The sequence below is a fragment of the Chelonoidis abingdonii genome, chromosome 10 (genome assembly GCF_003597395.2).
Source record: "Chelonoidis abingdonii isolate Lonesome George chromosome 10, CheloAbing_2.0, whole genome shotgun sequence".
Taxonomy (NCBI): Eukaryota; Metazoa; Chordata; order Testudines; family Testudinidae; genus Chelonoidis; species Chelonoidis abingdonii.
In genome coordinates, this window is record NC_133778.1 from 78501884 (window position 1) to 78516769 (window position 14886).

At 55.5% G+C, this 14886-nt stretch overlaps 1 protein-coding gene across 14 annotated transcripts in view; it reads right to left on the bottom strand.

Moving 5' to 3' along the window:
- TNS1 (tensin 1) overlaps positions 1 to 14886 on the bottom strand; it is a 296511-nt gene that overhangs the window by 100131 nt on the left and 181494 nt on the right. For all 14 annotated transcript variants that reach the window (XM_032764412.2, XM_075070329.1, XM_075070328.1 and 11 more), the window contains 4 exons: positions 14017 to 14092; positions 13312 to 13441; positions 7358 to 7423; positions 3486 to 3647 (listed from right to left, as the gene is read on the bottom strand). In XM_032764412.2, coding sequence (XP_032620303.1) covers positions 3486 to 3647; positions 7358 to 7423; positions 13312 to 13441; positions 14017 to 14092 — 434 coding nt within the window. The remainder of the gene's footprint in view (positions 1 to 3485; positions 3648 to 7357; positions 7424 to 13311; positions 13442 to 14016; positions 14093 to 14886) is intronic.

Consider the following 14886-nt stretch of genomic DNA (forward strand, 5'->3'; position numbering starts at 1 on the left):
AACATCTGGGGAGCCAGGGACATGTGCCCCACACACCTTCAGAATAAAAACACCAGCTGTTCCCTGCAAGCCAACACTGAAGGGCACGGATGACCAAGAGGCAAAGGTGCAGGAGCGGAGAGCAAAGAGGGAATATTCTGCCTATCTACAATGCTGCTGATCTGCCAAGCCCAAAGCCTTAGCCCACTCCCCCCAGGTCAGGTAGGTAGATAGAATTATCCCTGTTTCACAGATGGGGAAACTGAGGCATAGATTAATCATGCAACTTGGCAAAATCTGCAATAGTGTGAACAATAGAAAATGAGACTCAAGGCTAACCTCAGGCCAGCCATCCTGTAAGATCCGGGTTTGACTCCTGGATCGCTGGTGAGAAGGAGGGGGGAGTCCTTGGACAAGCCGTGCTCCCCTCTTTGTGCCTCTGTTTCCCCATCTGTAAAATGGATTAACAAGACCGACCTTCCTTTGTCAAGTGCTGTAGATCTAGAGAGAGAGTGTGTGTGTGCAGCGATACAAGCACTAGATACCGCTGGTGTTACAAGGTGGCTGTGAGGTATAAAGCATGTTGAGACCCCTGGATAGGAGGCGTCAGGGAAAGACAGAAGGTTAATAATAAATAACAATTTTCCCAGGCCCATGCTCCTGGCTTTTCTCTTCCAGGTTTTCTGCACGCTGCATTCTCCATGGCTGGCTGGATCACCGTGGGCTAGTCACTGGGCTCAGACGCTGTAGCCTTTTCTATACTTTCACCTTCCACCGCCAACAATGAGCCTCCATGCAGCCAGCTGGGCTCCTCTCCCAAACACACTGCTTGTGACATCACACCCCATTGCCTTGCCCATGTTGTCATTCCCATGGCCAGAGAGGACCCCTGCCCTGCCTCTGCTAGTCCCAGCCTAGTCCCTGGGCTGGGCTGAGGTCCCCCTGGCTTTAAGCAATGCAGCTCAGTGGCTCTCCACACCCAACAGTCCTCGCCCCCTTTAGAAACTAACCCCCAATATGACTTGGACATTCACTCTAAGCCCCTTCTTGCTGCTCAGCTGACTGGCTCCCTCCTGCCAATCCCAAAACCCAGTCACCCCCACCAGTGGCCGACAGCTGCGCTAAGTTAGGATGGGACATCAAACGCTCTCATGGCTGGGTCATAACCCTCGGGCTGCAGAGCCTCAGCTGAGTGCCGGGCGTTGGCTCTGCCTCCCCGTGACGGGGCGAGGACAGGCTAGCGTTCTCTGGAGCACCAGGGACGGCGCCCTGTCTGGGACGAGATACCAAAGTCCATCGCCTGCCTTGCTGGGATCTAGAACAAGCGCGTTCTGTCTGCATGTTGGGAGGACAAAGCATTGAAGCAGTAGCAGCCCCGCCACCCAGGCCCAGGACCCCACCACCCTCTCCCCAGATATATTAACCACGCGTTCATTTGGAACACAAGATCCTGGGGCAGGGACCGAGTCTTCTTCTGCGTCTTGGAGATGACCTCCTGATGTCTCTTCCAATCTAATATTCTATGATTCTATGACACCCCATGTGACGAACTGGGACTGTTCCTAATGTTTGCTCTGAATACTGTGTTGGTGCCTCAGTGTCCCCTAGGCAGTTCTTAAGTATCTGGCAGAGCAAAGGGCCAGTGCACCTAATGCCTGGCACTCTGTATCCTAGCAACTGATGGCCTGGGCCCCTCCTCTGCAAAGGTGCCAACTGCAGGTGTTGGAGACAAAGGGATCAGGTGACCTCCTGGCCCGGGAAAGGAGCTGAGCAGAGAGGAGGGGCTGGAGGGGTTGGTTAGTCTGGAGCTACCTGGGGATAAGGAGTGAAGTGCAGACCTAGGGGTCTGGCTCACTGCCCCCCAGAATGGACCCGGCCGAGGGGTCTGGTTCGCTGTATCTACAAGCTCTGTTTTAGACCCTGTTCCTGTCATCGAATAAACCTCTGTTTTGCTGGCTAAGAGTCACATCTGACTGCAAAGTGGGGGTGCAGAACCCTGTGGCTTCCCCAGGACCCAGCCTGGGTGGGCTCGCTGTGGGAAGCACACGGAGGGGCAGAGGATGCTGAATGCTCCAAGGAGAGACCCAGGAGGTGAAGACGTGTGAGCTTCTTGCCCTGAACAAGTCTGCTCCAAGGGAGAGGAGGCTCCCCAAAGTCCTGACTGGCTTAGTGGGGAGCAGTTCCAGAGCATCGCCCGGTGACTCCGTGACACCCCAGCACCCGCCACCACTGCTCCCATTTATGATAATCACCCTCCGCTGGAGTCAATCCGTCTGGCCTGTCTCTCATTTTTCTGAGCCTTGGTGCTTCCGGGCTCTGGCTAGGCGCCGGCGAAGATATTCCAGTGAGGTCCCTAGTCCAGTTCTGCATGAACCCCAGCACTCTGGGCAACTTGTCTGAGCCTCCTGACTGAGACCCACAAGGATCCCAGGTCTCTCGTGCCAGGGCCCCCCATCAGCCTCGCTGCCTGCAGGCCACAGAAGCAGCTGCCGAGACCTTGAGGGGATCATGGGCATGGCAGGGGGGTGAGATGATGGTTCTCTGCCTGTCTCCCTGCCCGTCCATGCCCTGTAAGCCTCACACACTCCAAACTCCAGCCTGGCAGCGAGAGGCTGGATCCACAGCCCTAGAGACAGGAGCCCTCTCCCATCCCACCGAGCAGCTCCAGCACGGGCAGCTGCAGCACCAGCTTCCCCACAGTGCTACCCTGCCAAGGTGCCCACCCCCTGAGCTGGATGGACCAAGCCCTGAGGACAACGAGAGGGGCAGTTAGAGCTTAAATAACACAGTGACGAGGGCACCATAAATAATGTAGTCAGACTCCTATAACCCCCTTTGCTCATTACCCTCAGGTTTGAACTTCCCTGCAAGACCCGCTCTCTCTGCCGGTCACATCAGCAGAGACCTGCTGGGGATGCTGATGTTAGACCTCCTCTGTATACAGGAGGTAGGGGGTTCTAGGAGGGACCCTTTGCCTCTGGAATGTGCCATCCCCCGTGCAAACAATCCTGCAAGAGCACATCCCCTCCCGCCCCACCGCCAGCTTGTGAGCTGCAAGGGCTGATGGCCCCGGTGGCTGCTGGGTCTCACCCGACGGGGTGAGCATGCCAAACTGGGGAATAGTTTTGTCCTAGCTTTGCTGCGTAACCAGCGTATGCCGGGACCTGGTTCCATTGTTCCCAGCAATGCTGTTGAGCTACTGTGTTTTTAAACTGCAGTCAGAGGCAGCCGCCGTCTCAAGACAGGTGTCTTGTTTATAAATCTAAATCGCTCACTGCACTTATTTCTGAGTGTACAGAAGTAGCTGGAAGACCAGAGGGCCCTATCGCCACCTCCTCCACCCGGCCCCCCCGTTTGTCTACCTCATCCACCTGTCTGACCCCCAAGATTGTAAGCTCTCTGGGAAGCGACTGCCTTCTTTATGACTTGACTGTATGGTGCCTGGCACCGCAAGGCCGCGATCCTGTAGGGGCCGGGGCAATATAATAATATGTTATAACAATGACCTGTGTCCGGAGCTTTGTGGGCCTGGTGGGGACCAGCCCAAGTGCCCTCCATGCTGTCCTCCCGGCGGACATTGAAGTTGTCGTAGGAGTCCCAGCGGATGAGGGGGTCCGAGGTGTTGTAATCCACGGAGACGCTGGGGCCATTCTCCAGATGTTCCATCCCTGGGGGCAGGCGGAAGGGAGTCAGTAAAGGAGGCTGAAGCTACACAGGGGTCCAGTGTTGGAACGTCAAGGGGAGAGACAGGAGCGGGCCAGGCAGGATTGGGAGTGCGGGGAGAGACAGGAGCAGGCCGGGCAGGACTGAGGGTGCGGGGAGAGACAGGAGCGGGCCGGGCAGGACTGGGGGTGCGGGGAGAGACAGGAGCGGGCCAGGCAGGACTGGGGGTGCAGGGAGAGACGGGAGCAGGCTGGGCAGGACTGGGGGTGCGGGGAGAGACGGGAGCAGGCCGGGCAGGATTGGGGGTGCGGGGAGAGACGGGAGCAGGCCGGGCAGGATTGGGGGTACGGGGAGAGACGGGAGCAGGCCGGGCAGGATTGGGGGTGCGGGGAGAGACGGGAGAAGCTGGATTATTAGGAAGAGAAAGGAGAGAGGGTGAAAGGCAGAAAAAGGCAGGACAAAAGGAAGAGGAAAGGAATCAGCCTCTGGAGATGGGAAAGCCTCATCACAGGATCTGGTGCATCTCTCTGCCAATCCCAGGCTGTTCCAGTCGGTCATTCACCAGGGGTTAGTTATCCTGCCTGATGCTGGACTCCCAACACGTCCCAGCACAGAGCATCCTGTGAACCAGCAGATCTAATTGTCAGGAAGCAATTCCTGATCAAACAGGCAGATGGACAGAGGGGTGTGTATGGGGGCAGTCAGAGGGGCGCGTATGGGGGCAGACAGAGGGGCGTGTATGAGGATGGACAGAAAGGAGCAAACGGGGCAGACACAGAGCCATATTTGGGGACGCACAGTGACAGAAGGGCATGTGTAGAGAGGCACAGACTGAGGAGTGCTGTAACAGGGGGGCTTTTTCTTGGGCTACAGAGCCTGGAGCTAAATGAACCCTGGTTACAGGATGAACCCCACTGATATATGGTGATGATAACACTCTTTCCATTCCCATTAGTAACGCTGGAGGATGCGAAACAGGAACAACTGAAGTTGGACTTTTCAAATCAGAGGCCCAGATAATCTGCATCCAAGAGTTTTAAAAGAACTGGCTGAGGAGGTCGCTGGACTATTCATGTTGATTTTCAGTATGTCTTGGAGCACTAGGGAAGTTCCAGAAGACCGGAAGAAAGCTAATGTTGTGCCAATTTTTAAAAAGGGTAAATGAGATGATCCAGTAATTACAAGCCAGTCAGTCTGACATTAATCCCTGGCAAGATAATGGAGCTGCTGCTATGGGACTCAATTAACAATGAGCTAAAGGAGGATAATGTAATCAGTGCAAATCAACATGGGTTTATGGAAAATAGATCCTGTCAAACTAACTTGAAAACTTTATTTGATGAGATTACAAATTTGGTCGATAAAGGTATATATCATAATATAGAGACTTCTGTAAGGCACTTGATTGGGTACCGAGCAACAGTTTGACTAAAAAACTGGAATAATATAAAATTCACTTGGGACACATTAAATGGATTAAAAACTGGCTAACTGATAGGTCTCAAAATGTAACTGTAAATGGGGAATCATCATTCCAACAGGTATATTTCTAGTGAGGTCTGCAGGGATTGGTTCTTGGCCCTACGCTATTTACCATCGTTATCAATGACCTGAAATCATCACTGATAAAGTTTGCACATGACGCAGAAGTTGGGGGGAGCGGTGAATAAGGAAGAGGACAGATCACTGATCCAGAGTGATCCAGGCTCAAGCAAACACTGTGTGTTTTAATGCAGTTAATGTTAAACGTATCCATCTAGGAACAAAGAGTGCAGAGCGTACTCACAGGATGGGGGACTCTACCATGGGAAGCATGACTCTGAACAGGATTTGGGGGTCATGGTGGGTCATCAGCTCAACATGAGCTCCCAGTGTGACGCTGGGGCCAAAAGAGCTAATGGGATCCTGGGACTCATCAACAGGGGAATCTCGAGTTGTTTTATCTCTGGACTTGGCACTGGTGCGACCGCTGCTGGAATCGTGTGTCCAGTTCTGGTGCCCAGAGTTCAAGGAGGATGTTGATAAATTGGTGGCGGGGAGGGGCAGAGAAGAGCCACATGAGTACCACTAAAGGATTAGAAAACCCACCTTATAATGACAGACTCATAGACCCCGTCTATTTAGTTTAACAAAGAGACGGTTAAGGGGTGACTGGACCACAATCTTTAAGCACCTACCCAGGGAACAAAGATGTGATAAGGGGCCCCTCAGTCAAGCAGTGGAAGGTCTAACCCAGCCCAGCGGCTGGAAGTCAAAGCCAGACAAATTCAGACTGGAAACGAGGCACAACTGTTGGAGTAATTCGCCCCTGGGACAATTGACCAAGGCTCGGGCTCAGTTCCCCATCACTGACAATTTTTCAATCCAGATCAGATTTTTTCCCCAGAAGACCTTCTCCAGGAACTGCTTTGGGGCAGCTCTATGGCCGGGGGTGGGGGGGGTCAGATTAGATGGTTCCAATGGTCCCTTGGCCTTGGACTCTAAGAACCTGCGAACCAGACAGGAGCCAGGTTTAAGCGCCAAGAAGGTCCAGCCAGAGAAAGAGCTGGAGGTAAGAGACTGCAGGGCCCTGACTCAGCAGAGAGCCAGAGCAGGACAGGAGGCTGAGAGCAGGGAGAGAGGGAGGAAAGCTCTCAGGCAGGGCCCTGGGAGAGACCCTGACTAGCCAGGGAAGAGACTGGGAAACCCAGAGGGGCCATGAAGAGGCAAGATAGGAAGTTTCTCAGGGAAAACTGCAATAGGGAGAAAGGTTCCAGCTCAGCTGTGCAGTACAGGGCTCTGGGCTGGAACCCAGAGGCGAGGCTGGGACCCGGTTCCCCTAGCGGCCCCAAAGAGGGGGCCTACCAGCCCATCCCAAGGGTAGTGGAGCCCCGTGAGGGGACAGCAGACTGAACCGAGCACTGGCTGAAGAACAGCCCCAGAGGCCGGAAGGGTTTTGTTTCTGTTCGGGAAGCGGGTCCCGGGGGGGGGGGGGGGGGGGGGGGGGGGGGGCGGAGAGTCACCTGACAGAGAAACCCCCATAGCATGGCAGCGACCACCCCCGGGGGCCCTAACCCAGCGAGGAGCTGCTGCACTGCCCCTGGCCACGAGGGGACGCTACGTGGTGAGTGGACTGGCCGGATAGCTGGGATTCTGAGAGTCCCAGTTCCTGAGGACACCCCCACGCCCCCCGCACACCTGCCGGCAGTTTTGGTCTCATTGGTGAGCTGGGCCTGGCCCGGCATCACTGGCAAGGTCAGCCCGGCTCCCCGCTGGCCCTTTCAGAGCAGGGGCCCAGGCTGCGCTGGCCTGGCCTTACACTCCACACCTCGGGACCAGCAGCTCCCTGGGTGTCCTGCCCAGAGAGGGCTCCGGCCTCCGTGAAGGTGGAGGAGGGGATGAGGGCTGCTCCCCTCCCCAGACAAGTCACCATGATGACGCCTGATTCCAAGCGAGACCGTATTACTGAGCAGTACGAGACTAGCTCTGCACACGGGGCATGCTCCGCGCCTGGCAGCAGGGCCCCTCCGCCCATGCTCACCCAGAGCAAGGAGCTGCCCAGTGCCAGTGGGTGGTGGCACAGGGGCAGGGGGATAGTGGCAGGGGAAGGGTGGGGGATGAAGCAGACAGGAGCGGCGGTGGCAGGCACAGGAAGGAGTGGGTAGGGGGAGCAAGGGGCTCAGGGACTAGTAGCGTTGGACTGCAATTCCCCTTGCAGAGGGGCCAGCGGCCATACCTTGGATCTTCTCAGGGCCGTATGAGAACACAAACTCCACCTTCCCGTACTCCGGAAACCGGTCGTCTAGGATGGGAACAGAACACAGAAAACTCAGTGTGTGTCCAATCTCCTGCACTGCACTAAAGCAGGGAGAGTCCAGAAGTCGCTCACCAATGGGCAGGGCCATGGACAACCCTTTGCTGTTTCCACCCTGAGAGCTTAGCCTGGGTAAAATGTCAGACTCCCTACTATGGAGACAGAGCCCCCCGTTCAGCAAACATAAAAAACATGAGAACATGAGAATGGCCAGACTGGGTCAGACCAAAGGTTCATCCAGCCCCGTATCCTGTCTGCCGACAGTGGCCAATGCCAGGTGCCCCAGAGGGAATGAACCGAACAGGAAATCACCAAGTGAACCATCCCCTGCTGCCCAGGGGCTTGAGCCTATAAACCAGGGATGACAAAGTCCCGTCAGAAGCACGGTCCCCTACCAGTGTGCATTCAACTGCCGCTGAACCACAATCGCCAGTGTGCGTTCTACCTCCATGGCCATTCAGCTCTTAGCCTCCCTACTGGGGTCAACCGCACAGGGCCAATCAGTGCCGGTTTAGTGACAGGGCTGAATCTCAACTAGGAAATGGACTGAGGCCCGTGACACCATTTCACAGGGGACTCATTAACTGCATAGAGATGGGACCCCATACGCCATCAACAAACCCCCAAGAAAGGTGTCCACTGCCACTCAACATGGCGGTGCCCCACCTGCCTTTCACATCGTGCTCAACACCAGAACATCTGAGCAACCTTCTCCACCCAACTGTCAGCTGCTGCTGTGACGGAGAATCCTTCCCGCTGGGGGAGGCCCGAGACCCGCCTCCGATGGAAATAACGAGTGATTCTTGGCCACCAGTGCAGTATGTGGCTTCCTCCCTTCGCTCTCCAATTCAATCAACTCTTGAGACTTAAAACAGGCGAAAGTGGGGGCTCTACAGAGGGGAGCCTGAGTGGGGAGCCTGCTCCAGGGCCAAAGGGGAATTACAGTAAGAAATACATCCTCAGTGTGTCACTCCATCAAAAGTACTTTCTCTTGGTCTAGAGTCTGACACTCTTGCAAGCTGTAAAAATGTCATGGCGTCCGTGTGGGAGTGACTAATATTGTTCCAGGGCTTAGGTCAACGGTTGCTGGCATAGCCCCCGCATGCAGTGCATCACCTCAGATATTTCCGCAGTGTCCCGTTTCACATCCCCGCATCTCTGGGGCATGGTTGTAAATTACTGTGACGAACTGGGACTGTTCCTAATGTTTGCTCTGAATACTGTGTTGGTGCCTCAGTGTCCCCTAGGCAGTTCTTAAGTATCTGGCAGAGCAAAGGGCCAGTGCACCTAATGCCTGGCACTCTGTATCCTAGCAACTGATGGCCTGGCCCCTCCTTGCAAAGGTGCCAACTGCAGTGTTGGAGACAAAGGATCAGGTGACCTCCTGGCCGGGAAAGGAGCTGACCAGAGAGGAGGGGCTGGAGGGGTTGGTTAGTCTGGAGCTACCTGGGGATAAGGAGTGAAGTGCAGACCTAGGGTCTGGCTCACTGCCCCCAGAATGGACCCGGCCGAGGGGTCTGGTTCGCTGTATCTACCAGCTCTGTTTTAGACTCTGTCCTGTCATCGAATAAACCTCTGTTTTGCTGGCTGAGAGTCACGTCTGACTGCAAAGTGGGGGTGCAGAACCCTGTGGCTTCCCAGGACCCCGCTGGGTGGGCTCGCTGTGGGAAGCGCACGGAGGGGCAGAGGATGCTGAATGCTCCAAGGAGAGACCCAGGAGGTGAAGACGTGTGAGCTTCTTGCCCTGAACAAGTCTGCTCCGAGGGAGAGGAGGCTCCCCAAGTCTGATGGCTTTGTGGGGAGCAGTTCCAGAGCATCGCCGGGGACTCCGTGACAACTGTGGCAGCGGAGGAGATACTGCACCCCAGGAGGCGCTTCCTGCAGTAAGTGACTGGGGAGCAGTAAAACAGAGGAGGATAATGAGGACCAGCGTGCTGAAGGCGGAGAGAGGAACGGTTTCAGGGGAGATTAACTTCTGGAAGTGTGTGACCAGCGAGAAGGCTGTGGAGTAACAGGGTCCCCCTAAGGACTGCAGTGAGCAGTCCCGGGGGCAGAGGAGCACTGGGACAGCCAGGGCAGCGCTGAGCACGGGGGAGTCTGAGACCCCAGCTGAGTGGGGGGACACCCAGGCAAGGCAGGTCAGCTGCCAACCAGGTTTGCCTGGTCCAGACGTGCTGCTGGGAAATGATTACACAGCAGGGAGGAGCTACCAGGGACAAGGCTCAGGGGGGCTGTGACCCCAGGCCCAGCCAGTGAGAGGGAGCAGGTCCCACTCCCTGCCCCAGCAGCTGAATCCCCAAAACCGAGCTGCAGAGGGATCCCTCCTTGGAGAAGCTGAGGAACTTGCTGGCCACAGCGCTGCAAACCCCTTGGGAAGGCTGCAGGACAGATCCTGTGGGGGAAGGGATTCCTGTCCCGGAATGGGCTCCCCAAGAGGAAGTAGAACTGAGGGGAATCAGGAGGCAGCTGGGTGCCCAGGAATCCACAGGGTTTCTTCCCTCTCAAGCTGCTGGATGAAAGGAGAGTGAGGGGACCCCTGGACCGCAAAGGGGGAGATGGGAGAGAAAGGGAAAGACCCCTGGTGGATTCTGTCCCTGAGGTGGGAGCCAATCTCCCCCTCAGGTGTTCCCATCAGAGTCACTGGGAAAGCAGCCCAGATCCTGGAAGAGAGGTCAAGGACATGCTGGCGTTAGATGGGATCCAGCCGTTTACAGCCCATGGGCCTCATCCGTGGGGCTGATCCCCAAGGAGACAGGATGGTCTCGTTTATTGGGGGCTATCAGAAGCTAAGCCATCACAGTGTCCGATGCCGGCCCCATGCCTAGGCCTGGGGAGATTCTAGACAAGCAGAGGGAGGAGAAACTGGCCCTGGCAGACACTGATAACTTGTGCATCTTTAGCCAGACCTGGGAGGAACAGGTGTCCCAGGTGAAGAGGGGCTGGTGCGCCTCAAGGCGGTGGGACTGACGGTAAAAGTTGGAAAGTATAAGATGGGGATGGCAGAGGTGTTGTATCTGGGCCACAGGTGGGGAGCGGCTGCCCAAGCCCAGAGCTGCAAGGCCAAGATGGGGCTCTTAACCAAGAGAGCCGAATTGCAGCCCAGAGTGCTGGAGAAGACCTGTCCCAGTTTAAACCCCAGGATATTGGGGTGGCAAAAGGTTACAGGCCGCAAAACCTTCCCCACATGCGGCCTGCGAGTGCCATCAAGCACACTCAAGCATAGAGGGGCACAAAACTGGGAGGGCCTGGTGTAACTCCACCAAGGAATTGAGAGATGCTGGGGCATCCATGGGACGTTGGTGGGTTCGAACTTCCCCAGGTCACTGGCTGGAGTGACCTGGCTCAGTTCGGTCTCGAAGGGGGGAGAGATGTGACGAACGGACTGTTCTAATGTTACTCTGATACTGTGTTGGTGCTCAGTGTCCCCTAGGCAGTTCTTAAGTATCGGGGCAGAGCAAAGGGCCAGTGCACCTAATGCCTGGCACTCTGTATCCTAGCAACTGATGGCCTGGGCCCACTCCTCTGCAGGAGGCCAATGCAGGGGTTGGAGACAAAGGGATCAGGTGACCTCCTGGCCCAGGAAAGGAGCTGAGCAAGAGGAGGGGCTGGAGGGGTTGTTTAGTCTGGAGCTACCTGGGGATAAGGAGTAAGTGCAGACCTAGGGGTCTGGCTCATCTGCCCCCAGAATGGACCCGGCCGAGGGGTCTGTTCGCTGTATCTACAAGCTCTGTTTAGACCTGTTCCTGATCATCGAATAAACCCGTCTTTGCTGGCTGAGAGTCACGTCTGACTGCAAAGTGGGGGTGCAGAACCGCTAGTCCTGTGGCTTCCCCAGAGACCCAGCCTGGGTGGGCTCGCTGTGGGAGCGCAACGGATGGGCAAGAGGATGCTGAATGCTCCAAGGAGAGACCCAGGAGGTGAAGACGTGTGAGCTTCTTGCCCTGAACAAGTCTGCTCCGAGGGAGAGGAGGCTCCCAAAGTCCTGCCTGGCTTTGTGGGGAGCAGTTCCAGAGCATCGCCCGGGGACTCCGTGACAATTACTCACTGAATCAAGCGGAGCTGTGTGCAAGGGTGGGCGGCTGAAGCTAGGGGACACCTTTGTACTGGATGGAGTGCAGAAGACAGAGTAACAGTACGTGTTACTGGACCAGCTGGCAAGTGAACACTGGCTCAAGTGGCACAGGCATGACCCATGAGAGATGTCGGGGGGCAACCACCCCCAGCGAGTTCAAACCCATGGCACAGCTTGGGGAAGACGACTTGGGGAAGACTTCACCTTGCGGGAGGGCAGGGACCTGGAGATGAGGATGGAAGGAAGCAGCAGTGTTTCAGGCAGAGAGCCGGTTAGGAAATCTTCCTTTTCCTTCCATAAAATTTCAACAAAGGAGGGGAAAAAATTGATTTTGTTGCAATTTCTTGTTGAATTTTTTTTTTTTTGGATTTTCATCAAAAATGGATTTTTTCCCTAAAATTTCCCTTTCACTAAAAAGCTATTTTTAATCAAAAAATGTGTTCCGATAAAAGATTTCCAGCCAGATTTATGCATAAGGCCTCCAACAGGGCTAAAAGGGGCTGAAAGTGGTGGACAAGTGGCTCAGAATGGATGGGTGGCTGTAAAAAACTGCAAGTTTTGTTGCTGGGAAATTTTGATTTTTCTTGGCTGTAGACCAACCAGCTGTAGCTAGACGGGTGGCAGGAACCTCGAGCAGGACTGAGAGGAGATGATACAGAAGAGTGACCAGGGGCAGAACTGAAGGGACCTTCACCCAACAGCAGCCTATGGATGGATGAACAGACCGACTGACCCAATGAATTATCAACGGGGACCACTTAGGATATACAGTGCTGCTGGCGGCAAGAAAATCACCATTTACTCTCCAGGTATTGTGGGTTTATTGACAATGGGAGAAGAACAGCTCAATGGTTTGAACACTGGCCTGCTAAACCCAGGGCTGTGAGTTCAACCCTTGAGGGGGCCATTTGGAGCTTTATTTGGGGATTGGCCCTGCTTTGAGCAGGGGGTTGGACTAGATACGTCCTGAGGTTCCTTCTAACCCTGATATTCTATGAATGTTCAGCTCAGTGTGGCCACACGGATGTGGATGCAGGTATGAAAAGGCCTAGTGGATAGGTTTGCATCAAGCACAAAGCCCCTGTCTCAGGCTGGTAGCCGCCAAGATGGCGAGAGCAACTTCCCAGTGAGCTGAGCTTGGCAGAGATTCCTTACAGCTGCCCTAGACAGGAGCAAGTGTGACCTTCCATGCACATTGCTCCAGGATAAGCCGAGCAGCGGGACATTCCTAACTTCCGGTGCTCAGACACTAGGTAGAAGCCTAGGTAAGGAGGCAGACCATGAATGAGCTAATCAGATCTCACAAGTGAAGTGAGGTGGGACTGGAGAGGCCAAAGACAACCCAGATTCGGAGGATGCGGCGCTGGCGATGCTCTTTCCACTGGGCTGGCACTGGATCAATGCGCTACCATGGTGTTGGGAAGGGGTGTGCGACCAGCTTAGATAAGAGGCAAAAGTAAAGAGGTTGTTACTGATCCCACTGCACTTTTAATGTGGAGAAAAGGGTCATCCCAGGTGGATTGAATCCAGGGAGCAGCTGGATATGCTAGAGAGAGAGAGAAGCAGAGACAGTTTGGGAAGCAAATTGGGATCCGGATATTCCAAGTCCTCTGAAAATTACCGAAGTCCCGCAGTCTGGCACTGATATATCTATGTTCCCAGACACACTGGTGATGGGAGCTGTATCAGAACCGCAATGGAGCAGAACTGTGAAAACCAAGCTGGCAAAATAACTCATCAATGAACCCCCCCCAAACAGCGAGCGGCACAAGATTCCCCCACCCGGAAAAAATGACACAATCACCTTTAAAGGCTTCGTCCAGGTCCTCCTTCCCAAAGACAATGCCGAGGTCATGGATGGCGCACGTGTGGAACTGCACCCGGAAAATGACGTCTCGGGTCGGGCTACGGAACTTCTTGTGGTAGCATTTCAGCTGCCCGGGAGAAGGGAAGAGGTGTCAGCCTCTCCACAACCCGACCAGGAAACGCTCCAGCAAGCCCTGGGCAATGCCGGGTCTCAAGTTTCACCACCTCCTTATCTAGCTGTCCTACCAGGAGTGTTTCTCTCCTCTCTTCCCAGCGGTCGCGCACCCTGATATTCGGGTAACTGGTTGGTCTGCAACAGGGCAGACCGGACGGCTCCTGCAGTGACTTCCAGGGCCAGGCAGTGTGGAGATGGCTTTGATGCCATGTGAGCATGTGGCCATTGCAAGGCACCAGTTCACCTCATTGCACCAAGATGCAAAGCTGGGAATCCTTCCCCATCACCTGCAGAACAGTGGGGTGGGCTCTGGCCGCTCCCCCTAGGGCTCAGCCTCGCACAGGCTTTGAGCTGGGGTCTCTCTATCCATGTGGACTATCCTCCACCTATCCTCACAGGCTGTTTCCTCTCCTCCCGCAGCCTCCTCCTGCTCTCTCAGGCTATCCCCATTGGGCCCACCTCCCCCATTGGATGGGAGGTGCAGGGCAGGCTGCTATTAAAGCTCGAACGGCCACGTCGGCCTCTTACCAGTATATCTCCCTTCAAGAGCAGTCCGGGCTCGATGGTGATGCAGATGCTGGTCTGGCTGTCTCCTTGCACGTTGCTGCAGAGAGAGGGACTTAACTCAGTCTGGATGCACTATCCCAAAAACTCCGTCAGCCAAGGGGCAGGCAGTCTCCAGTGGGCTTGGAGAGAAATCCTAGCGAGGCAGGTGCTTTCCCCAGCTTGCCCGAAGCCTGGCTGGAAACGCCATGAGAAAAGGCTCCATCATGTAGCTTCTGCTGTTTCCAGCTGCCCCCCCAGCCAGGAAAATTATCACTGTCTTTGTATCCATTTCAGCAGTGCCTGGAGGTGCCACCTGGGATCGGGGGCTGTAGAGATACACAGCCAGGGCCAGCCCCTGCCCTGAAGAGCTCACAGATGAAATAGGCAGGCAGGGAAATGAGACAGGAACAGACCCCAGGCACCCTGCGCCACCACCCAGTGTGCTCCCCGCTATACCCCCCGCCCCCGTCAGGTGCAGCCCAGCTGCTGGGCTTTTCACCCAGAAATGGACCCAGAAGGGGCAGAGAAATTCCCCAAACCAATGGGGATGGTGGAGAAAAAGCCATGGCAACCCTAATGCTGGTTGGGGGCCCGGGGTGAGGACTCAGGGCTTGAATAGGGGGGCAGAGAGGCGGGGCCTTGTTCACCTGGACCCTCACAATGGTGGCTGAGAGCAGCAGTTCCTGGCACAACCGGCTCGGACCAGCAGGAATTTCTCTGGGCTAGTCACTCAGCCCCCATATTCCCAGGGGAATTCTTGCACTCGAGCTGGGAATGGGGCTTAAAATCAGCCCGGCTCTGGTTGTTCACGTGCCCCACCGGCGCGTCAGCATTCTGACTGTGTCAGCCCAG